Source organism: Centroberyx affinis, unplaced genomic scaffold (genome assembly GCF_046629955.1).
Source record: "Centroberyx affinis isolate AG114_WGS23_722 - 3 ecotype Tasmania unplaced genomic scaffold, CSIRO-AGI_Caff_v1 ptg002360l_1, whole genome shotgun sequence".
NCBI classification, from domain to species: Eukaryota; Metazoa; Chordata; class Actinopteri; order Beryciformes; family Berycidae; genus Centroberyx; species Centroberyx affinis.
In genome coordinates, this window is record NW_027280620.1 from 168,783 (window position 1) to 192,834 (window position 24,052).

General features: G+C 41.6%; 2 protein-coding genes across 2 annotated transcripts; both read right to left on the reverse strand.

The window, feature by feature from the left end:
• Positions 1 to 865: 865 nt before the first annotated feature.
• rabep2 (rabaptin, RAB GTPase binding effector protein 2) lies at positions 866 to 11,291 on the reverse strand. The gene is made up of 12 exons (XM_071533352.1): positions 11,104 to 11,291; positions 9,508 to 9,663; positions 8,627 to 8,709; positions 8,117 to 8,473; positions 7,797 to 7,892; positions 7,512 to 7,610; positions 7,101 to 7,214; positions 5,748 to 5,826; positions 4,190 to 4,201; positions 3,221 to 3,375; positions 2,398 to 2,514; positions 866 to 1,812 (listed from the first exon to the last, which is right to left on the reverse strand). Exons 1-12 carry the CDS (start codon positions 11,147 to 11,149, stop codon positions 1,708 to 1,710), a joined length of 1,419 nt encoding a protein of 472 aa, XP_071389453.1. The 5' UTR covers positions 11,150 to 11,291; the 3' UTR covers positions 866 to 1,707.
• Positions 11,292 to 15,044: 3,753 nt separating this feature from the next.
• On the reverse strand, positions 15,045 to 23,056 carry LOC139655935 (uncharacterized). The gene is made up of 12 exons (XM_071533358.1): positions 22,834 to 23,056; positions 22,162 to 22,273; positions 21,301 to 21,394; positions 20,957 to 21,011; positions 20,418 to 20,558; positions 19,455 to 19,615; positions 18,433 to 18,531; positions 18,158 to 18,303; positions 16,958 to 17,129; positions 16,716 to 16,828; positions 16,324 to 16,408; positions 15,045 to 15,940 (listed from the first exon to the last, which is right to left on the reverse strand). Exons 1-12 carry the CDS (start codon positions 22,949 to 22,951, stop codon positions 15,881 to 15,883), a joined length of 1,356 nt encoding a protein of 451 aa, XP_071389459.1. The 5' UTR covers positions 22,952 to 23,056; the 3' UTR covers positions 15,045 to 15,880.
• Positions 23,057 to 24,052: the final 996 nt, after the last annotated feature.

Sequence of the window (24,052 nt, forward strand, 5' to 3'; positions counted from 1 at the left end):
GTGACATCATGCACTCTAGGCTGGCTCCATAGGGTCCCATTATAAATGTTGAAAAAAGTATAAAACTTAAACTGATTACTCAAAAAGTACAAAAGGTATCAAAAAGCTGAATTAAAGTAATAAAGTGTGGAAGTGTGGAATGGAGTTTCTAGCTTAAAGTATGAAAGAGTAGTTAAAGTTCAAAGAGGGCATGGTTTGAACATTCTGTCCATTGACTCCCATTGTAAAAAAAAGTGGAAAAAAGTAGAATAGTTTAAAAAGTATAATAGATATCAAAAAGTTGAATACAAGCCGGCATGTCCTAAACAAGCTGAACATTTTAAAGTTTGAATGGAGTTTCTATCTTAAAGTATGAAGATAGATAGGTGCCAAAAAACGTACGGATTAAGAAGAAAAAAATAAAGAGCGAGAATATTATACCTGTGATTGCTGACTCAGCAATCACACAAATATCTATTTGATGAACATTCCTTTGAAGTGTTAAACTTTCTTACCAGCAGTTGCTTTTTCACCTGCCTGAGCGGAAACTCTTTGTAGCTAGTTAATACGTTGAGAAAATATATAAGTAGTTTGGTTTCTGACTACTGTTGCACAAATGGGATAGCTATAGCCGTAGTATCAGAATTCATGTCCAATTTCATACTACTGGTTATTTTTGCCCAATAACATTTCAACAGAATTTTGGGGGTGTTTAAAAGTGATATATGAATACTCTAAGTTGAAATTTCTCTCAGCCAATCATGCTGAGATGGGACTACCATATAAAACAAATTAGAGCAGTCTTACATTATAATAGTATTTGGTTATGAATACAAAGGTTGAAGAAAACAGCCACAGCCAATCAGTAGTTTTCAATGTGTATTAACACACAAGACAACGACAAGTTGATATTCACATTCCTTCATCGATTTTAAGGTGACTTGACTTCTTTCCCAAAGTCTAAAAGCCATGATATGGTTGTGGTTAAGAAGAAAAGTTAGTGTTGCTGAGCTTGAGGAAAAAGAGAAAAATCAAAGAATATATATAAAATCCTGTCTGAATTGCAGTTCATCTGGATGGTATCACAACAGTGAGGCTGCTGTTACTGTATTTCAGATACATGTATGACTTCATTATTGCACTATGGTTCATAGGTTCTAACAGTCCTCATATTTGGTCACAAAGAAAATCCAAAATACTTTTGCATGTAGTTTGTAGCTATGTAGTTTATATATCATTTTAATTACAGATACAGTGAAAAATGAGGTGTTATACTGTTGAGTGTTTTGCTGGTGTCTCATGTCAGATTTATAAATAGAAGTTAATAAAGTTACATACTGGAGCAGGAAACAACAGGTATAAATATGTTACTTCACGTAAGAAAAAGGGAGCGTGAGGCAATTTAATACAGTGTCACAGAAATATTTGTGTTACATCAAACACTCCCGTGTGAAGATCAGTTTGGTCATAAAGCAACTGTTTTGTCACAACATCCAAACATCATCTCAAAACAAAACAAATCTTTCTGTTTAAGAACAAGTGAGCCTACTCTCAAGTTACAATACAAGCGCTGGCAGCAGCACCGGCCATGATGATCCCAGTGGTCATTCTACCGTAGCGTCCATATTCCATGTTGCCATGATTACGTCAGGCTGAGCTCTTATTGGTCACTCTTGGAATGCTTCATCTTGTTCTGTGTTCTTTGGTTCCAATGTGGCGAGCCGAGACTCACGTGGCGTCAGAGGGCGGGGAACCATCTTCACCCACTCCCTCTCCCAGGATTTCCCTGACTTGGTCGAGACGCTCAGCCTGCCGGATTAATTCCAGTTTCACCTGCAGAGGGAGAGAGGGAGGGGGAGAGGGAGGGAGAGAGAGAGAGAGACAGAGAGGAAGATAGAGAAGGGAGAGAAAAAGAGAAAGAGGGAGACAGAAACAATTCAATTCAACTTTTCTTGGTAACATGTGACAATAATTAGTTGTGATGACACATTCTGACAAAAAAATGTGTCTGATGCCATTACAAATAGTTTCCTCACTGCTCTGGTTCTGCAGAAGCTTCATTTACTGTAATTTTGGAAATTGATTCCCTGTGTGACACTTTTCCAATAGATTACTAAGTCACAAACGAAATCCACTGATAGAGTAGATCCCAGGGCCTGTAGCACATAGCACCAGTGACTGTTCTCACAATCTGTTTGAAAATGATATATGTATAGAAAATCCTAAAGAATAACCTAGAATGATTTGGGACTGATTTAATCAGTTTGTGCAGCAGCTAATGAGTTTCCCAGAATCTTCCAGCCAGTTTGGGCAGTCCAACTGTCGCCCCTCCACTCACAAGCCCCCTTCTCCCACCGCCCACTGCATGTAAAGCTGATCCATCCCAATCATGGAGCCAGGCTACAAAGCGAAGCCTACCTGCAGTGACTGGGAGAGCTGGACAAAGTCCCTCTGAACGGTCTGGCTGGTGTCCACCTGGGAGCGCAGGCTGATCACCTGGCTGCGCAGCTCCAGACACTGCTGCTGCAACGCCCCCTGACAGCGACAGAGACAACAGTCATGTTACAGCAAGCCGAAACCTTAATCCAAAACTGTCCCTCCACCTTTCACTCCTCCAGGACTCCTGTTTTCAATAGGGATTTATTTATGACAGGTACAGTTGTACCATTAATCACAGATAATCCTATGTCACAATTTTATAGTTTCACGATAAATAATCGTGTGATTCAGTGATATTGGAGTGTTATATTTTCAATTCCCCAGAAAGTCCCAGTATGGTATATCAAGCGTTTCCATTACATGTGACCAGTCACAACCTTTGAATGCACAACGTGCTCCTATGTGACCAAAATGACAGTTAAGATTCATTCACATTTGTTGTTTAGTTTTGTTTATTTAAATTTTGTAAATAAGGATAAATAATCGTAAATACAAAATTTAGCAAAATAATTGGGATTAACATGTTTGCCATAATTGTGCAGTAGTGACAGCATATCTCAGTATCAGACAAGCCCAGCACAAATAAATTCCCCCAACTCAAACAATAACATATTTATAGCACTTCCTATGGTGCCTGTGCACAGTCCATTGTAAGTTTTATTCTGTGTGTCTTAGCTGCTCCAGCTTGTCATCAATACAAATAACATAAGAAAGTGGGAATCACTGAGGTACATATGCAACAGCTACTGGGCACGCAACCTCAGTAAAACATAGTTTCGAGCTAAAAGCCAGATGGAGTTACCTTGTCGTTACTGAGGGCCTTGCTGCTGCTCTGCAGGTGAGAGAGCGCCACCCGCAGGGCTTCAAGCTCAGTGCGGCAGGCCAGCAGCTCAGCCTGCAACCGGTCCTTCTCTCCCTGGATCCTCTCCGTCTCGGTCTTCAGACTGGACAGCTGCACTGGAGACACACAGTCAGAAACAGTGTTAGGAGATGGGGCACTGGACCATTACCATATTGATGATTTAAGTTATAGAGAGATGCTGGCTACTTGTCAGTAAACAGGAAATGTGACAACTAGTGATATTAACACAGAGTTAGAGTTACAGACCACACACTAGACCACTGAGCCCTTGATAATGTTAGAAGTTAGTTATTCAACACTTGGCAATTAGCATAAGGTTAAAACTAACATTTTATAATTAGGCAATGGACAGAAGCCAGAAGTCTATTAGTTGGGCGATAGTGTGAATCCTCCTGTTAACCAGTCATCACCACATATACAGCTAATCTCCAATGTATTTGTCCATGCAGGGTTTGGGGTGGGGGTCGGCAAACAGACAGAAAGACACACACACAGAGCGCACATAGTGCAGGCATGTTGACTTGAATTTAAACAGCTTTTAAAAGTTTTAGTAAACGTAAATGTTTTAGATTATAGTATAAGTCCTTGCAGTCAAGCAAAACACTGATGAACAAGTATCAGATGGCAGTGCATTCTCAATAGGCAGCAATAGCACAAGACACTCAAATGGGGAAGCACACTCAGGGGAAAAACCAGCACACCCTGAGGAAGGCTCTGTGAAATGTTGGGTGTGTTTCAGTTGTGCTGCATGCCTGCTTTGGCATGACACATAAGGAGAGACAACAAATGCACACTCACAATTCTAATTTGCTTCACTTTAGGCATGAGGTGAAATGAATCTTCATTAAATGTAACCCTACACCAATAGACACAGGCAGACCAATAATAAAGCACAAGTTGCTCACTCACCTTCTAAAACTTCTGATGACAGTAGTTGCAGGTGGGAGCAGACAGAAAGAGAGAAAGGGAACAATTAAAAATCTGACAAAAATCAAAAAACAATAAAACCATCTCATAAGAATTAGAGATGCACCGATCGATCGGCCGGTGACCGGAATCGGCCGGTTTTCAGCTGATCGGCCATGACCGGTGACCGCCGATCAGTCTCATATATCCGATTCTGTGCCGGTCAAATTTAAGACAACAGTAAAAACTCCGCTGTGATGCTTACGGACCTCGGCGCAAGCGCCTCGGTCCTGACCGCATCACTGTCGTGCCAATAATGAAGGTAACGCACACCCTCGAGTGTAATTGCGATTATACAACAGTTACCAACAAAATAAAAGATATAAACAAAATGTATTCATATTGTGGGGCAATTCGCTCTCAAAATAAAAAAGGGTTTACTACTCCAGCAAGTAGGCGGAGCCTTAGTAACGACCTAGCAACAGAGACGATTTCTAGTCCCTGTTGAGTCAGCCAGCCAACTTGAGCTAATGCTTTCTAGAGATCGCGGGATTTCCCAAACTGAATAAATACCACACATATAAACACAAAACTGCCTTGCTAGCTCAATCTTGTTGTAACTAAGATATCTGCTGAAAAAAATAATTTTTCCATGGACAGATTTAGCTACTATGTCCGCGAACTTCACATGTATTTTTAAGCTAGTAGCGCCGTGTCACCGACTCACCGGCACAGCTGATGGAGGATGCCAGAGCGTCTGGTAACATCAAGGCTGAACAGAGTTAGCGTAGCAATATATTTAAATATATTGTATGATAATATGGCGGAGTAATATTTAGTGATGAGCACGGCTAGGTGTGCTGTCATGCTGATTTGATCACGTTCTAAATGTCTAGTTGATCTATCAGATTGCTTGGTCGGAACTACCTGTTGTATTAGTCCATAATCGTAATAGTCCGTGTGTTGTTATATAGATCTGTTGCACCTGTTTTCTTTCGGGAAAGTATAAAGTGGGATATACTGCAATTCATTTTCATTTGGATTTTATTTGTTCAAAAAAGCTCTGTCCAGTAACCTGGAGCACTTTTTTATTTTGAGATTTGTTTGAGTGAGAGTGAGAGAAGGTCCTGTAACCTGGTGCAGTTTTGGAGAAAATGTAAGTTATTAATAGTCAATGTTTTATTATGAACATACAATTGAATTTTAATTTTCCATTAAAGAAAAGTTACAAAAATGTTTGTGTGTGCTGTCAATTATAGTTCTTAGAAAGAAAATCGGAATCGGCCAAAATCGGAATCGGCAGGTCAGACTTTTAAAAAATCGGAAATCGGAATCGGCCAAGAAAATTGCAATCGGTGCATCTCTAATAAGAATACCTTGACATTTTGAATTTCAGTAATATTTTTTAGCTATCCAAGCTAACAAGCTGTATTTAGGGGGATTGAAGAGGAAATGTAGCATTTTTTTCTGCACAATGTGTCTGGTAAAGAAAAGTAACCGACTAATATTCCACATATCACAGTCTTTCTTTCATAGAAGGGAAAGAGTGAGATGGACCAACCGCTCTCCTCTGTCCGGGTGTCCAGCTGCTCCTTCAGGTTGACTATCTCAATGCGAAGGCGCTCCTCACAGTGCGCCCCCTGCAGGCCACAGTTAACCAGTGAATGCATTGGTATTGTAAGCAGGAAGCCAATGACTGCTTGCTATAAAAGCAGAGCAGTCATGTGATTGTCCTGGTTCCTGGTATATTGTCTTGGTGTATTGGCTTTACGTTTGTTACCTCCACCAAGGAGGTTATGTTTTCGGTGCCGTTTGTTTGTTTGTTTGTCTGTTAGCAGGATTAAAACTACTGGCTCGATTTTCATGAAACTTCGTGGAAGGGTGTAGCATGGGCCAAGGAAGAACCCATTCAATTTTGGAGCGGATCCGGATCCGACTCACGAACAAGCAATAATAGCACGAACCTTGGCGGAGGTCTGCGCTCTCCGAGTGCCCTTCTAGTTTCCATTTTTTTTAAATGTTTAAAACACAAACACTTCATCTGACCATTTGTATTGTAGGACTGATCATGTGTGGAGCCAAATTAAATGGTTAAACTACAAATAAATGGTCAAAAAACCTCCAGAACCAGGACAATGACACTTCTGTTATACTCTTTGTCCTGATTTAGATTTGACCACTTTGTAGGCTGAAGGTCACAAAGGGTTTCAAGTGACGGCCTGGGATGCAAACATTCAACAGAGTCTCGAGGAAAATCAAAAAGGGACCTTAGTCATTTTGTTTCTTTAAGCTCTTACTTGTCTAGCCAACATCTTGGTTCCATTATACATATGTGAATGAAAATGTATATTATGTTATTAATTAATTATGCTAACAAGGATATATTGCAAGCAATGGTCTATTGCATTGTGTCGCAGTATCTAGTTTCCAATATCTGTCCTTAGAATCGGTGCCAGGCTTGAACAAGCAAGCCTTCAACAAGGAGGCAACCGCCCTGAACAGCCTGCCACGTCTCTCATAACCATTATGGAAACAAACCACATGACCCACACAAAAACACCACTTTTAGGTGTTTTTGTAAGCAAATATTTTGACGGTTTGCATTTCTTCCAGCCATAACATTTCTACCATCAGAAGAATGAGGAAAAGCAACACTTATCTAAGAGGGGCACACCTCTGAACAGACATAAACAAACTGCTTCTCACACACTGCCCCTGCTCCCTTTACTTTCATAACGTTATTAAAAGTCGTTTCTATTCTTCTTCATATAGTAGTGTGCTACTTATTACTGAAATACTTTACTAATTTTGTTGCATTCCATGTTTTATCAGGATTTTAAAAATGGATTCTGCATGAGCACCACGGCACTCCTAGGGCCCATGTCATTGGAAACATTGGGACAGTTAACTGTACCTGCAGTGTTGCTGGGAGTGCTGCGCTGGTGTCTGGTCCCTCATCCTCAATCTCCTCTCCCTTCAGTCTGGACAGCTCACTGCACATCTTCCTCTGGGAAAGGGACAGCTCTGCCTGGACTCACACACAGGCAGTCACACACAAATTTGAACACCTACTCCTACTGAATAAAGGCGTTAATAAGATGCGCACCAACACACAAATACCTGGTAGGTGTTTCTACACAGACGAGCAATAGGAATGATTCGACTGCTTGTTGATTAATCACTGTATGAAGTATTAGTTGATCCATCACGCACTGAGGTTACATGTTTTTTGGCATACGCAATCAAAGAGCTGTCAGTTAATGTCTGTCCTCAGCATTTCTATATTTTTATACAAGCCAGTTAAATAACTTGACATGTCACTCACCAGCCTGCTCTGAACCGCATTCTGTGATTGGCTAAAGGATTTCTGCAAATCCTGGAGCAGGGCCTCTGAAGTCTGGACCTGAGACTGGAGCAATGATACCTGAACACACACACACACACACACACACACACACACACACGAATGAACATGTCTGTAGCTGTGTATGCTGTATATCATATCCACTCTGTAGTATTTGTGATCTGTACACTCTATGTGGAGGCTGTGTGTGCGTACGTGTGAATGACTCACACTTTACACTCACACACTCAGAGCAGTGTTGCCCACCTGTTGGTGTGTGTGGTTGGTCTGTGTGTCCAGCTCTCTCTCCAGCTCCTCCCTCTCAGCCCGCAGCCGACTCACTTCCCCTCGCAGCTCTGACACCTGCACAACACACAGCACTACAGCCTCAGTCACATTTGAGAGCAAAGTCATTTTGTCACTGAAAAATTAACACAATTCACTATTTTCAGCTTTTTTATACTATTGTCATTTAGGGCTAAAATTACAGTTAGTCTTACAAGATGTGTGAATTGGTGCTATAGGGTTGCACAAAAATTCAATACTACCAACACTAAACCTTTGAAACATCACTGCCCTATCGATACCTGAGCATTGAGTGCGTCCCAGTCGCTGTGTGTGACCAGCCGGTGGCCAGCTGGGGGCAGGTAGATGGCCTCAGGCACCAAAGTTCCCGTGGAAACCAGGGAGGCGGTGTCTTCCTGAGGGGGAAGTTTCCTGGGCAGGGAGGGCGTGTCTAAGGAGAAGGAGGAGAGCGAGGCCGTGTCGCAGTGCCTGGAGAAATAGCCTTCTGCCAGAAGCCCCGCCCCTTCGCCCTCCACCGCCCCCTCCAGCTCTGCCGGTTGGCTGTGGGACCTGTCTGCTGATGCCGGGCTAGTGGTACCGGATCCCAGAGATGCTTGACTGGTGACCTCTGCATCCATCCCGCCTTTCCTTCCACTGAACTGAGTAAAACAGATGAGGGGATGTATTCCAAAACATAAGCAATCCATTTTGGAAAATGAAATGTTACCACAAGTTCAGTTTCTCATCAACACGGGGAGGGAAGGGGGGGCGGGGGCGCACACACACACACACACACACACACACACACACACCTGGCTCTGTCCACTGGCTCTCCTCCACTCCACTGGCTGAGACTGCAGAACAGCTATCCTGGCCTCATACTGCGCTGCCGTCTCTGACAACACAACAGGAAAAGGAAATAATTAGGGATTCATACATCACCCGGCCAGTCAGATGAATTTTGATGGTCCTTTATAATATGAAATTCCTTGAGGGTTTGCCATAAGGCCTAGTCTTCATCAGCATTGGGTGTTATCTGTATTGAACTTAACTTAGCAAAAATAGAGCAGCTATAATCGGTCCAGGATACTTTTCAAAAAGTGTGTAACCTGCTTAATCAGGAATTCCATCTGAATCTAAGATTGCTTCATGATTTTTGAATAGGGCTTTTCAGAAGTTAGAATAATAATACATGGATGTCACAGTTTGAAAGAGTGGAACAACTGAACCATATGTGAATGTGTCCCTGCCCCCCTACCGATGTTATTATCATTTCTTGGAGCAGCTTAAGCTACATACACATTTGGACATCGTCTACTCAGTATGATTTTTTCATCAAATGTTTAGAGATCAAATGAGAGATTTAGGAGCTATGGGAAATGTTTCAGGTGTAATACACACACACACACACACACACACACACACACACACACACACACACACACACACACACACACACACACACACACACACACACACACACACACACACACACACACACACACACACACACACGTCCAGCTTCAAATCATTTAGGCATTTATTATCCTCTCATTACACAAAGACCACACCACAAAATACTGTTATTACACATGCATGCATTTACACGCACACACATTACACGCCTATGATTTTAATCTGTCTCACACATGTAAACACGTAGAAACACACACACACACCCACACACACCCACCTCTGAGAGCCTCCTGCAGAGACTGGATCTCTTGGTCACATTGTTTCTGCAACTCTGTCAGCTCCTCCTGTTTGCTCAGTTCGCAGATCGTCGCCACGCCCTGCCAATGCTCCACCTGAGCTCGGCAATCCGCTAGTTGGGCCTGCAGGCTCTCCTCTGACAATGACAAACAAGTTGCAGTGTTGTTCATGAAGTTGTTAAGCAGCAACAGGGGCACTGTACATGCAGCCCAAGAAGAGGTCTTGATATGTTACTGGATCACTTTTATGAAACCATTTGTGGTGGACATGTTTGATATGATAGTGAGTCCCACAAACAGGTAAAGGTATGAGAGACAGTGAGTTGATGTGAGCTCTACTGAATAGAATGGATAATATAAAGGTTTTATGCAAGATATGCTTCTAAAATCTTTCCACCATTTCAGTTTTCTAGAGCTATTTAAGTATGTTTGTGTCAGCATCATCAAGTGTAAAAGTAGTAGGGTTAGAAGGTGGACTCAACCTCCTTTAAACATAATATGGGTCTGCTAGCCATTACTTAGTCCATATTTCCTCAAACTTTCATGTCAAGGCCCCCAAATGAATATGGATTTGGCCATGGACGCCCATTTGAAAGGTTTTGTCTTAGAGACCCCATCTGAGAAGGTTTTTGTTGCTGGATATGATTTAGTACAAAACTGGAAATCTGGTTATACAGTAGGTAGGGAGATATAAGTGGGGAGAGTGAAACCTATAATCAAAATAGACATTCTCTCACTGTCCTAACGTCAAATCACTACTCCGTCATAGAGTCCCGGCCCACTTTGGGAACCACTGACTTTGCCTACGCAGGACAGAAAACCAACCTGTTCCTGAGCCATACACTTAAAAATGTTAGCTGTAATCAAAGGGTGCAACTGATGTGAAAATACAGTTAGGTTGCAGCCTCAGTGTTAGTTAACTGTTGTTAGTTCTTTGCAGCTGCTTTAAGGTACAGCTCCAGCTGCAGGTGGCTGCCCTTGTCCGCTTATGGTGAATCAACACAGTGACACTTGTTGCTCTAAGCAGAGGTTCCCAAACTCTTTCATGCAAAGGACTCCCCCAAATAGATCTGGATTAGATTCATTCAGCAGGATTTTGTCCCAACTTGGTACAGAAATATATTGGTCTATACTGCAGGCGGAGTAACAGGAGTGGAGGGAGTGAGACCTGAAAACACTCTCTCGTTGTCTTAATGTCGTATGAGTGAAGTAATAGTTGAATTGAATTAATACTCATTTCGGTTTGGACCCCATGGAACCTCCTAGAACCCCCTCAAGCCCCCCTGGCGGCCCTCGAACCCCAGTTTGGGCACAGCTGTCTAACGTTAGATGTTAGCTTGCGGCTAGCAGCACTCATTGGTTTTAACGAGGGATGTTAACACCGCTAATAGGCCGTTTATCGTTCAACAGAGGAGCCAGTAGCACAGAAAAGCTTTACCCACAACAGGTCCCGTTGAGGACGAGTAACGTCGACTATAAATTAAAAATGTAAAGGTGTCCGCTGAACTCTATCGGACAGATACAGTTAATCACGTCAGATGTAAAGTATGTGATTATTTATCGAGGTTTCTTCTCACCTGTGTCTCCATTCTTAGAGGTCGCCTTCTCGTCAGACAGCTCCATTAAAAACAGAGTTCATCGGCAGGGCGTCTGACAGAAAAAGTGTATCACAAGTCCGTGCAGCTGACCAAAGTCATTTTGTACAAACACTGGAGCTTTGGTGTGAAATTATCAGCACCGTGTCAACTTCAGGAAACAACTTTCCCCGGTCTAAGCCTACGGAAATTACGTCAACCTCCTTCCTATTCAGAATGCCTTTCCCCACTTTGTCTGAGCTCGGGCTGTGGTAGGAATCTGGCAACACGAAATAAAGTGATAGATCACCGGCTGGCTTTTTAACGACACCCAAATATCCTCCCTGAGATAAATACAGTGTCTATAAATCCATCCACGAAGTCAGTGGTTCCCAAGGTGTGGTTCAGGGACCCCCAGGGGTCCATGAGGGGTTACCAGGGGGTCCACGGCAAAATGAGGACTGGTTTAATTTCTATACACCATTTCACTATTTTCTCTATTTATTTCACTATTTTTCCATTAACAAGGTTTGACTCTCCCCACTGTCATCTCCCCTCCTACATAATGTGTCCTGTCCTGTACCAAATCATGGCCAACAACAAAAATCATTTAATATGAGGATGCTAATATCACACATAATCATATCAACTGGGGTCAGTGGCCTCATGTGTACCTATTTGGGGGAACCTGACATGAAAAAGTTTGTCTAACATACACACATGGGCTCAAGTCACATAGGCCTAATGATACAGATTAAATAAATACTGGTTATTTTATAGGAAAATGCACAATCCTGAATAATTCAGATTACAACACTGCGAGCAATGCAGTGCAATACAATATGTTCCATTTAAACACACAAATACCAACAGCTACTCTAATAATTAAGATAATTCAATGTTTTAATGATCTTTTCTAATATAAAACACATTTTTTTATCAAGAGGGAAATGGGATGTGTTGAAAAACTGCTTTTTCTCTTATTGAGGATCCCCTCTGGTGGATAAATAATGGTATTATGGGGTGTGTGGCTTCAAAAGTCTATTCTAACAATCAGCCTAGATATATTGATGTTGGGAATTTTAAATTGTTTGATATTTCATTCCCAGATTTTTGAATTCCTTAATACACCTACAGAACCCAAGATAATCTATTGAAGAATTCAGTATTGGGTTTTACTGCACTGTATGCCATGACGGTGCAGTTTACCTCTCCCAACACTGATAATATATTACTCTTTGGAAGTGACTTCCTCAACACTGTTCCCAAACAAAACCTTGTTTCCTTCACTTTCCAGCGACGTCATGGTGGAAAATCCATAATCTCCTATTAGAAATAAAGGGAAGATGTTTGTCCAAAAAATCTTGAAAATGCTGTAAAATCACATGCCCGCTTCCCTCAGTTGCACCTAGATGGTTTCTTTATTCCCTCGCTCACCAACACTGTGCTCTTATCTTCTGGTCTAACCTGACAGACAAGTGTTTCAGAGACCTCTGCAGCACAGCCACTTCATCTGTTTTTATTTTCAATGGTGAAAAGGTCAGTGAGGCCTTTGTCACCGGGTGTATCCAGCAGAAAATTCTGCAGGTGAGCAGACAGATCAGCTTTATATTCTTCATCTTGAAGGTGGTATGTCAGATCCACAGTGGCCTTTACCAGGGCTCAGCACCTAAACAGACACCACCTAAAATCAATGGACTGTCCGAACCCCCTTCAACTAAACAAAAAACTGCACAGAAATGTTTACAAGGACATTTGTGTATTTCCCAGTCTGTGTAGGTGCAAGAGGGCATCACATCATGCAAGCCTCATTTTATAAGTGCTGCTGTGTGTTGTTGGCACCTTACAAGGAATCGGCCCTCATCGGCTGCAGTATTGTCTCATGTGGTATGCAGATGCATGCTGATGTGATCTGAAATGCCCTGTTGTCTATTTCTGAGAAAAGTCTCTGAGAAAAGTCCCTATTTATTGAAAGTGAACTCTAACACAGTAGCTAAAACTTCAGTTCACTTCAGACTCTCTTGTGTGCACTGCTATTACAAAGTGTGCTGGTATCACTAACATACCACTGATGACCTATACTGTGAACCATATAACATGCTGCACCGTAGTTAACAGCATCGTATCAAACTTGATCGTGTTAGATTTATGTTGTTTTTTATCATAATACCTCTGAGTAACAGAGCTGGGTTTCATTCTAAATAATAAATACATTTCATGTATGTATATTACATTGTCCACATGTGCAAATAATATTCAGAGAGAGATTAGGCAACAACCAGGTTTTGTATTGACGCTGAAACAGAGAAAGTGTATTATATGAGCCACATTTATGAGAGTTTTGCAGTCCAATGTTTTGTGTTCTGCACCCGCCTCCTTTGCTTGACAAAAGCATGGCTGTCAAGCTATTATGAATATATAACAAGAGCAGTTGTTAAGTCATAAAATGGTTTCTGCGTTTGGCTTTCAATAAAAACTATACACAGAACCTGAACTCACTGTGTTCTTATGGAACTGAGCTGCAAACCTCTCTTTATCAGTCACATGTCTGTCCTGCTCTTGGTGACATTAATAGAACTGTGTGGCAGCCAGTTGAAGTGATATGCCATTGAAAGGGAACTTTTCCAAAAGCATAGGCCTATTTGGAGAATTGATTAGACTTGACTTTAGAGTTCTCGTCTCTCTTACGCGCCTCTCTTCGATTTTCATCTCCGCCTCTTGAAATCTGATCTCTAGAAAGGCCTGCATTCTGCCCAGCTCTATCTCATCCATTTGCAGTCAAATGTAGAGTGAGGAGAGGACTGAAACTGTGGAGCAAAGAATAGGAGTAGAGAAAGGAATATGGGAGGAGATGCATAGCACAGGAGCATGGGGTGAACCGGACCAGAAAGGGTTTGGCGAGGGACAAGGGGAGGTGTGAGCGAACATTAACCAACCATGAAAAATGTGACTCGCTATATAACCTGCTTTCCAAATGTCTTGGCTTTGTGAAGAATGATGCGTTATGTTTGCGACTTTGACGTTTGAAGTTGTTCTCTCATCTAAATGTTAAGATGTTCCATACATAGCTAGTTCCTCCGTCCCTCACACAGTTTTCACTAATCACACTGCGGGCCGTCACTTCCTGCACAAGCAGGAAAATCAGAAGTTCTGCATACTCGACCGATCAGCCCAGGATATCTGGCTTTTTATTTGTGACTTATATGATAATGACCTACACAGTAATTATTACACAGTAATAAACTTGTTTTAAAATTGGATAATAATTATTTGAAGCAACATTTTGATCTACTTTACAACTTACTTCTACATAGTGTCCAGTGGTGGTAGAGTACATACATAAATGCTTACATAAATGAGAAGACAATTACTGCTGTCCTAATGTTGCCAGTGCAGGACCACAGATGTGGAACATTATCTGCTTTGTGTTGCATATAGCAACTTCAGGATCTCGTTCCCGTAAATACAAAATTATTCCATTATAGTCTCAAGTAACAATGCAGTTCTGCAGTTGCTGGCATTTCCAAATAAATCAATAGAATATTTAAAGAGATTGTTTTGTCTGCTTGGTCACTTCCAAGAATGAGACAGAGCAATGTCTTCTATCTAATGCAAGTCAAGATAACGATCGTAATCTAAAATGTTCGCATTCCACAGTTCACTATCTCCCCACAGACAGTCAAGACAGTAGTTTGACTGAGAGGTGCATTCAGGCCTGCATCTAAGGAGATAGTTAAACACACATAGGGGATTTAAGCAGGGATTTAGCAGTAAAAGTTTACAAAAACCCTTTTCCAAATAGACCAAACACATGGTTACTGATGAAAGGCACCATTTAAAAGTGTGTAGAGGCGTTTACCTGATTGTTCTATTAAGCTAACAGTCCTCAGGCTGAATGACGCTCAAGAAAAATCTTCATTACTTTCTATATTGAACATTCTGTGCTTTTATTTATGTCAGTTCTAATTAAACATGGTAACAATGTAGGAAAAGAAAGTACAAAAACTTTATTTGGTCAATGATTTTACAGAGTAAAATGTTTGATTGCTGGTTCACAAACTTCATTCACTGAAAGAGCAGGAGTTATACAGGTAATTGAATCGTCTATACGTTAATTGACGCATAGACATTTGTGGTACCAAGGTAAGTGGATCGGTACCAAACTGCAACTTCATGTTCAACTGCCGACCTCAATAGAAAGTACAGTATAAAATGCTGGTGAAAGTGTTAAAAAATATTAACTTACACAAAGTGACTCAAGTAAACCAGTGCTATGTTGTTTTAACCAAAATACAATTTCTGTACTAAAGTAATAATATAAATAGTTTGCAATTTTTTAAATACAATTAAGTGGTATAAGCCTGAATTCATCTGAGTGGCACACAGGCACAGCAATATATGTATAAATGCTCTTTGTTAAAAACAACAAACTAGTACTCTGTAACAAAAGCTCATCTGCCAAGGAAGAGAATCCTGATTATCTCCAGGTAGTGTTAATTCATAATTTGTACAGAGGTAACACACACTAAACAGTAAATGGTCATTACAATATCCAGAGCACCAGAACTTGGATGGGTCCTACAAGCCTACAGAATCACTGATAGTTACGTACCATGATTTACATACATGTATTTAGAACAACATACTCAGAACTACATCACCCAGTGGTAAGGGTGTCATGGTACGGTTGGTCTGAAACCTAGGCAAAGCTATGATGTGTTTGGTTCTACATTACTGAGGGAATGTTGAGCCTTTTCAGTCATAGTGTACATCCCTCTCTTCACAAGTCCATGTCCTGATCGCCAACACTCTGACGTAGGTAGTCTTCATACAGCTTTTTCTAGAGAAAGAAATATACATATGGTAAATGTTAAGGATATCCCACGACTGCTTTTTCATTGCCAGTAGCAATTCAGAGAACTAACATGGAAGTACTGGCAGATACCAAGTACCATTAGTGTAGGGAAGCGTATATACGCAGGAATATGCTTTCTAAGGGTTTTGCATATACTGACCAAAAATGACCAGTGATACCTCATCTTTCTGACATGTTACACTCGTATTAGATTTTAGAATTGGGGGAAATCTATGATATTAGTACCCCATTTTAGTCTGGTATTGGCCTCATATGCAATATCACTTACATATTCACATCGGTTCAGTCGTACTAAATGTGTAAAAGCCCTCTAAAAAACACAATTCTATGGAGGGGCACACACTTACCTTCTTGGTCTTGACCACCTCCTGGACATACTCTAGTTTCTCCTGCAGTTGCCTTTTCTGTCTGCCTGACAGAGTTGGTTGAGTCCTGCAAATAATGAGAAGGAAACAACTCAAAGTCTCATCCAAGAAGCCCATCAGATTGGTCATAAACATACAAGTCCACCCAAAACCTTTTTCCAAGTGTTGAAGTTGGAGAAATAGGAAAGTCTCAACAATTTTTCCTAAAATTATATGCAGGCATGCCAACAGGAAACTGCTACCAATTTCTGAAAAACCAAAACCTTTTGGGTGGACAGACTCTTTGGTAATGACAAGGCTTCCTTTTCAGGAGTGATTCTGTGCCATTTAAGACCAAATGCTCAAAAGGTGCTGAGGAGATGTTGTGCTCCTACCTGAAGGAGAAGCGTGCGAGGATGAGCAGGAGGAAGGAGAGAAGGACCAGGCCGCCGCAGCCGTAAAGCTGCTGCTCCACAGTAAGGGAGTCGAACATTCGCACTATGGGACTCTGTGAATGACAAGACCGACTACAATTAAACTAGACCGATTAAAAGACAGACTAAGGAAGGAATCCATACGCACACAGTAGTCACACTCATAACACTACACTGAGTGTTGCGCTCACTCCGACACTCACCAGGTAGAGTGAGAGTGCCTCTGTGCCCTGGTCTCCCAGAGCCACCTCCAGCAGCTCTCGGGAGAGGCTGCCCAGCACCAGCAAGGCCATCAGAGCCATCGGCACGCTGAAGCCCAGCAGAGCCAGGAAGCAGCCCTTGCAGCGCGCCCGCCGGTTCTGAACGCTGGTCTGCCTGGGAGGGGAGAGGGTCAAGGTTACTCACTGAAGGCATTATTGACAGACGCTACTGTGTCCCACAATACTCTGCATGGGACCAGGATTATAGTCAGTGTGAATGGGAGTCAATTAACCTAACATGGAATTTATTTTTAATTTTTTTAAAGGAGAGTGGGCAGTCCGCTCACAGGGGGGCAGTGAGACACTCACAGGACCTAGCCTACATACTGGGTTCTTAAACTGTCGCTATTCAAATTCCATTAAAATTCCATGAGCAATATTTGTTTTGCCCTCTACTATTGTTACATTTTTGTGTTGAATCGCCATTATTAAAGTCAGGTCTTGCTTTGGCTGGCTTGTTATTTTAACTAAAAGTTAACCAGATCTAGAGTGGTCTTGGTTGGACCACTCAACCCAGTGACAAAAAAACAAACAAACCAGACAAAACATAGCCATTACCACCAAATATCACCATTTGTAAAATCGCTAATTTGTCCTCACAGCAACATTAAAGAGCATGATCAAATATGATGTAACAGACTTTACGTATGTGAAGCTTGATTGCTCTAGCATTAAACTACTGGGGCAGATGTGAAACCTATTCACTAAATTTGGTTGCTCAGGGATGTAAAGTCTCTGACCTCCAGATCGCTTTAAGGCAGAAAAAGGAGAAATGAAAGTTAAATGCCAACACAAAGAACAGGGTTCCAGCAGCTGCTTGGACCCCTAAAAGAGGAACATATTTTGGACATGTGCCATTTTGAGTATGGCAGCTGCATATGCAGCAAGCTCATTCCACTGTCCAGGCATTGAAATGTATATGTGTCCACACATACATGTACTGTGCATAGTGGGAAAAGGATTTAAAACACATTTTTTTTTTTTTTTTATCTTGTAATCTTGTTCTTAATATTCATACCAATAAAGCATGTAGAGTTGAAAGCTGAAACAGGATGGGACATTTTTGCAGTGTGTGACAGAAAGTGCTTGTGTGTGTGTGTGTGTGTGTGTGTGTGTGTGTGTGTGTGTGTGTGTGTGTGTTACCTGTCATTTCTGAGTGTATCGGTGATGGCCTCAGTGATGAGCTCGCAGTCCTTCTCCAGGGAGTTGAGTGTGTTCTGGACAGTTTGGTTAATGGTTTTCTCAATGGTGCGACACACCTCCTCAATCTGGTTGACACAGCGACTGGGCTGAGGACAGGAACACAAAGACAAACATACACATCAGTAAGGCTCAGTTTACATTACAGGATTTCATACAAATCTGTATGATATGCAAAAATATCCTACACTAGAGCTCAATGCAAGTGCAACACTTACCTTGTTTGGATTAGGAATGTAGATGGTCGGCATATCAAAGCCACATTTGTTGAGTCCCGGTCGCTTGCAGAGCTCCTGGACAATCTGCATCATCACTCTCTGATATAGCCAATCACAAAACAGAAAAAAGAAAAAAAAATGCTTTAAAAAGTACAGTCCATCCTAGGTTCTATCAGTAATCTTGCCTGCAAATTTGCCCCCAAGTATGACACCCCATACTCAATCGAAAGTTAATGTGTTCATACACCCCTCTCATTCTGCCAGCTCAACTCCCCCCCCTCCCCCCCATTTCCCATCCAGGAGAAGAATCCAGAGAATTAAATGGGCACCTTATTATTTTGAATTTTAGATTTCTTTGCCAAGGACTTGTCACATCGTGGATACAAAGTTTCTGCTTTGGCATGTTAGTTGAGCATTGTAAACATTCATCATTCAAACATTCATTATTCAAAGATACTACAAGCTTATGGAAATGCTAAAAATCTTTCATTAAGGTAAAAGACAGTTGAGTATCACTTTGATACTGTACATTATGTATTCTTTATAAAGTATATTCCGCTAGTTAAAATTATATTTTATTGATGTCAATGCCCATTTACTTGTGTTCTCTCCACTCCTACATACTTGAAATACACGGGTGGAGACACTTGACAGCTGCTTTCCGCTTGCCCACACACTTTCCCCTGAACAGGACTTTTGCTATTTTAGGTTATTATTCCTTCAAGAGGTACTGAGATCTACCAGCAGCCATGCTTGACGTTGAATACATAACCAGTTGCAAAAAAAGAGGAAGAAAAAAAACACATGCAATCATTTTCCTTTACTTTTCCAGGCCTAGAAATTATTAAATTCCATGACATTGCCAAGTTGTCTACCGCACCAACTGGGTGCACTTTTGAACTGTATTGCAGCAGTTAGCCACACATCCATCAGTTTATCACAGACAATATGAGCAGGAATTATCTATTACCGAGGTTGGCCATTAACCAAATGCTGGTAAACTGGGCTGTAGGTGTTCATACCTGTCTGTCAGATTCTCCCCCAGCCTCATCAGCCTTGCTCAGGTAAAAACGTAGCCGGTCGCCGTGCTTCTCGTTCAGACTCTCCACAATGTTGAGGGTGCGCTTGCACAGAGCCTGGCCCATGGGGTCAAAGAAGACCAGGATCAGGTCACACAGCTCACCTGAGAGGGAGAATGGGAAGAAACCATTACTCCCTTTATTGCAGCTCTGTTAATATGAGAAAACAGGTTACATACAACAGCTCAAAATGTGTGCAGCGAGCAAAGTATGCTCACATAGACTCAATGTCAAAAATAAACTGAATTTTCAATTTAACAAGGTACTTCACAAGACAAATGTAAAAAGGAGCATGCTGGCATTATAGAGGTTTGTCTTCGTCATGTTGGCCTATTAGCTTATGTAAACACCTGCCATTTATGTAATGTTTTAGTATCCAGTTGTGTTTCTCTTCCTACTGACTTCAGTTCAAGAGTCCAACCGATATCCAGCTACGACTCCATCAAGAGTCTTCAGTTTGTGTGTGCGTTATTGCAAAACTTTAGCTGCTGCTTTGCACTGTGGCAACCAAAGTTACCTCACAAAAGGAAGTGGTGTTGCCAGCAGTTAAGGCTGATCTCCACATTCTATTTCTTGATACAAATTCCAAGTGAGTATTCTACGAGTGACAGCAAAGTTTGATGATGATGATGAAAAAAATGATGTCTCTGGAGCATGCTTCAATTGCATTTTGGGGTAACTGGGAGCTATTACATGAGCCGCAAGAGGTAGACAGAAATTAAATGCTGCACCACTATTTGGTATTTGTTTAAAAACAGCCAATCTGTAGTTTAATTCAAACAGAATACTGTTTTAAATAACTAATAATATCTCAGCACCAGCCTGCCACAAAACTCTAAGGGGAGAGACCTGACAACTACAACAACATAAAAACACAACAGACAACAGTAGGGACTGAATACCCACCTAGCCACATGATGGCCTGGTCCACGTCGAAGGGATACTTCATGTCTCCATCCACCAACCCTGGAGAATCCACAAACGTCACCAGGCTGAAGCGCTTCTGCCGTGAGGTGCAGACCTCGGTGCTCAGGTACTCTGAAACACCTAGAAATGCAAGTAAGCAAGATCAGAGAATTACAGTGGAAATAACAGCAGCACAGCAGATGGTGATCATTTAACAATGAATGTTTGACACTGGTTACCTAACACTGAAAGAAGAAATTATGCTAAAGTCACACTGCCTTTGCATGGTAAAATAATTGCAGGATTCAACTGTTCTGCTCTGGCAAAAGTCTGGTGAAAAAGCCTGAATAATACTTTGAGTAACAGTCACCATGTATCTTCCACATGAGACTACTTCTTAACCATCTTAGCCTTTATGTGGGGCTCATGCTTCCATTAATGTTATCATAGGACAAGAAGAGTGAGGAGAATACAAAATGTGTCATTATGGTAAATCTATGGGAATTACACAGAGGGATTGTGATTTGAGTTCAGCTCACCTTTGAACTCTTGCAGAGGCTTGAAGTGTGGATACAGATGAAGGGTGGCATTTCCCTAAAACAAAACAATAGTCAGGTGAGGCAGGCATCCTGTGTGAACCAGGTACTAGGTCCCCCAGAATTATTGGCACCACGATTTAAAATGAACTAATTAAGGTTCACATGATAAATCACAATAATGAGGCATTACTATAAAGGAAAAGTTAGCAACCGCCAATGCTAATTATAACGAGACAGCTGATGTTGGTGGTTCACTGCTCAGCGACTCATGAGGACATACAAACTGAAAACTATAAATGTTAGATCAACATGAAATGTCTTTGTGTTTGTAATGTTGCACTCACTGTGAGAGATTCTCTCTTGCGCCCACTAGTGACAAAGCTGAAGCCTTGGGTCTCAATAGCCACACCAGTGCGCTGGATGTGTTCTTCCACATACCTGACAAACAGAGTCTTAGATATCAAACAAACTATTTGGCCACCACAAAAACAGAAACATTATTTACATCTCAGTCATTTTTGTCCCTTGACTTGATAATAACCAACTAAGATTATTATTCTCTAAAAGTAATAGATTAGATTCATACTATGTATCACCTGACACCAAATATAGCACTGTTTATTTTAAAAATCAATATGACAGACAAATGTCAACACTTTCAGTCACTTTGCTATAGACAGTACAACTAACACTGATTTGGATTTGGCCAAATATCTCAAGTCACAGACCACACAATTGAGTTGTTATTATCACTGCCATTTGTGCAGCTGAGTTCAGTGTGCCAATAGAGTTGTTTTCTGATAAAGTTGCACGCACTTCCAACAAATATGGCTCACTGCCATGAGCAAAGCCTGTCAGTGATTGTGGCTGCAATTTGATTGTAACTCATACAGTATCTGATTGCATTCATTGGTTATTTGTTTACAATCCTGTAATTTGCCTACCAAATTGTGCCATGTGGTGATGTAATTGAAGGCTATGGACACAGATTATGCTGGAGTTAGACAGGCGTAGGCTAGTTAGGCCTGTTAAGTCTTTTCAACATGCTATTTTGTGTTCTGTGCTTTGTTTCCTTGTGTTTTATTTTGCGGCATAATGTATTGCATCATTTTGTTTTGTGACTGATTGTTGACTGCTTTTTGTCTGTTAAGTCCTTTGAGACATGGTTTTGTGATGAGGGGCTATAAAGATAAACTTGACATTACCAGTTGATAAAGGAGCTCTTTCCAGCAGAGTGGTTGCCCATCAACATCACAGTGATCTTTTTCCTGGGTGGCAGTAACGTAACACCGACAGACTGGGCCACTGTGATCAGCCCTGGAGGGAACAGAGGACAGGATCTCAGTTATCACTGATAGCTAGCTAGACATCACAGTTGGTGCACTGTTTAATTCTAAATCAATGATGCATATATCAAACAAAACTCTTAATATGAAGATACAGTCAAGAGAGATGAAGCTGCGCTCGCACTTGCAGCACCCAACACTGAAGACGGTTCAAACGCAAGAAAACCTGAAACGTCACCAACAAGCTAAACCAACTAGTACAAACCCGAATGATACGCTGTGTACATTTCAGAAATGTTAGTGTAGCCCATGGTATTCCAGCTGACTTAATATTAACTAACAACTTAGCACAAGTTGCCAAAGGTGTGGAAGACTAGCTAGCGTTAAGGCTTGCTAGCTTCCTAACGTTAGCTAAATCCCCCAAATCTTGCTTGATAACCTCCTAGCAAGCCAACGACGACCTGCTAGCTACTTTTATATTAAATACACACAGTGAGGTTAGTGCCATTGCAAGGAACAGTTATTGTACGAGATATTACAAGTGATATGTCGGTGTGCTTGTCATAAGGCTGCAACCGCCAGCCAACTCACCGCTGTCGGCATCGATGTACAGCTGATGACAATCCCGCAAGATGCGCTCGTCGCAGGACACGCTGCCAGATATCGAGTCTGCGTTTGCAGCACTTCGGCTCTTGATTTTCCCGGACATCTTGAAATGTTGCTGATATCAAGCTTTTGGAGGTGCTGGCTCAAGCATGTGAATGCAGCGCGGCAGCGAGGTAGGTCTGGACAAAGCAGCTGAGCCTTGTTTGAATCGCCCCGGTCCGTTGAAAAACGGAGAAACGTCGATTCGGCCACGTCGTCAACTAGACCGGTATTCGCGCACAGGATTTTGGGTAATGCAGTTCACACACCCCAGTCCACACCCATTCAAGCAAATATCCAAACCTCTAAGAAATGAGAGAGGTAAGAAATGAGAGAGGTAATAAATGAGTGATTTATTTTTATTTATAAATACATACAGACACCAGAGTATCTTCACTCTACTTTCACTGCGAAGTTCACTAATAACCTGCTCCCTTCCCAGATTCTGGACTACACATTAGCTCTCCATTAGATATAGATGATTATAGAATACATTACCTAGATATACTGTATGTTTATGGAGTGCTACTCTGTTTGTTACTTTGAGTTGGTGCTATCAGGCTAACAGGGTTAGAGCTACATTTCTGTGGCATCAGGTGTCTACATGACTCCAAGTTAGATTGAACAGAAAGATCAGATGCAGTATTCCTCAGAAGTCTGTGCACTCCTTAATATTTTGCATATTTTGTTGTGCTATAAAATAATAAAAATTGCAACACCCTGATGAAGTCATAAAGTCCTGTGTGGGTCGGATGCATGGGTCATTCATTCATTTCCTCTATTCGCTTAATCGTTTTAAAGGTCACGGGGGGCTGGAGCCTATCCCAGCATACAGTGGAGTGGAGGGAGACAGCCTGAACAGGTCAACACAGATAAGCAGACACACACACACATTCATACCGATGGACAATTTAGAGTCGTCAATCCACCTGACTTGCATGTCTTTGGGATGGGGGAGGAAACCAGAACAAACCCACATGAATACAGAGAGAACATGTAAACTCCACACAGAAAGGCTGTAGCTGGGAATCAAACCTGCGTCCTTCTTGCTGTGAGCCTGTGCTAACCACTGAGCTACTGTGCTGCCTGCAATGTGTCGGCTGTTTGCCTGGAAAGCCAACTTGTTTATCCATAAGTCAAGGTGTCTTGGTATGTTTCTTTCACA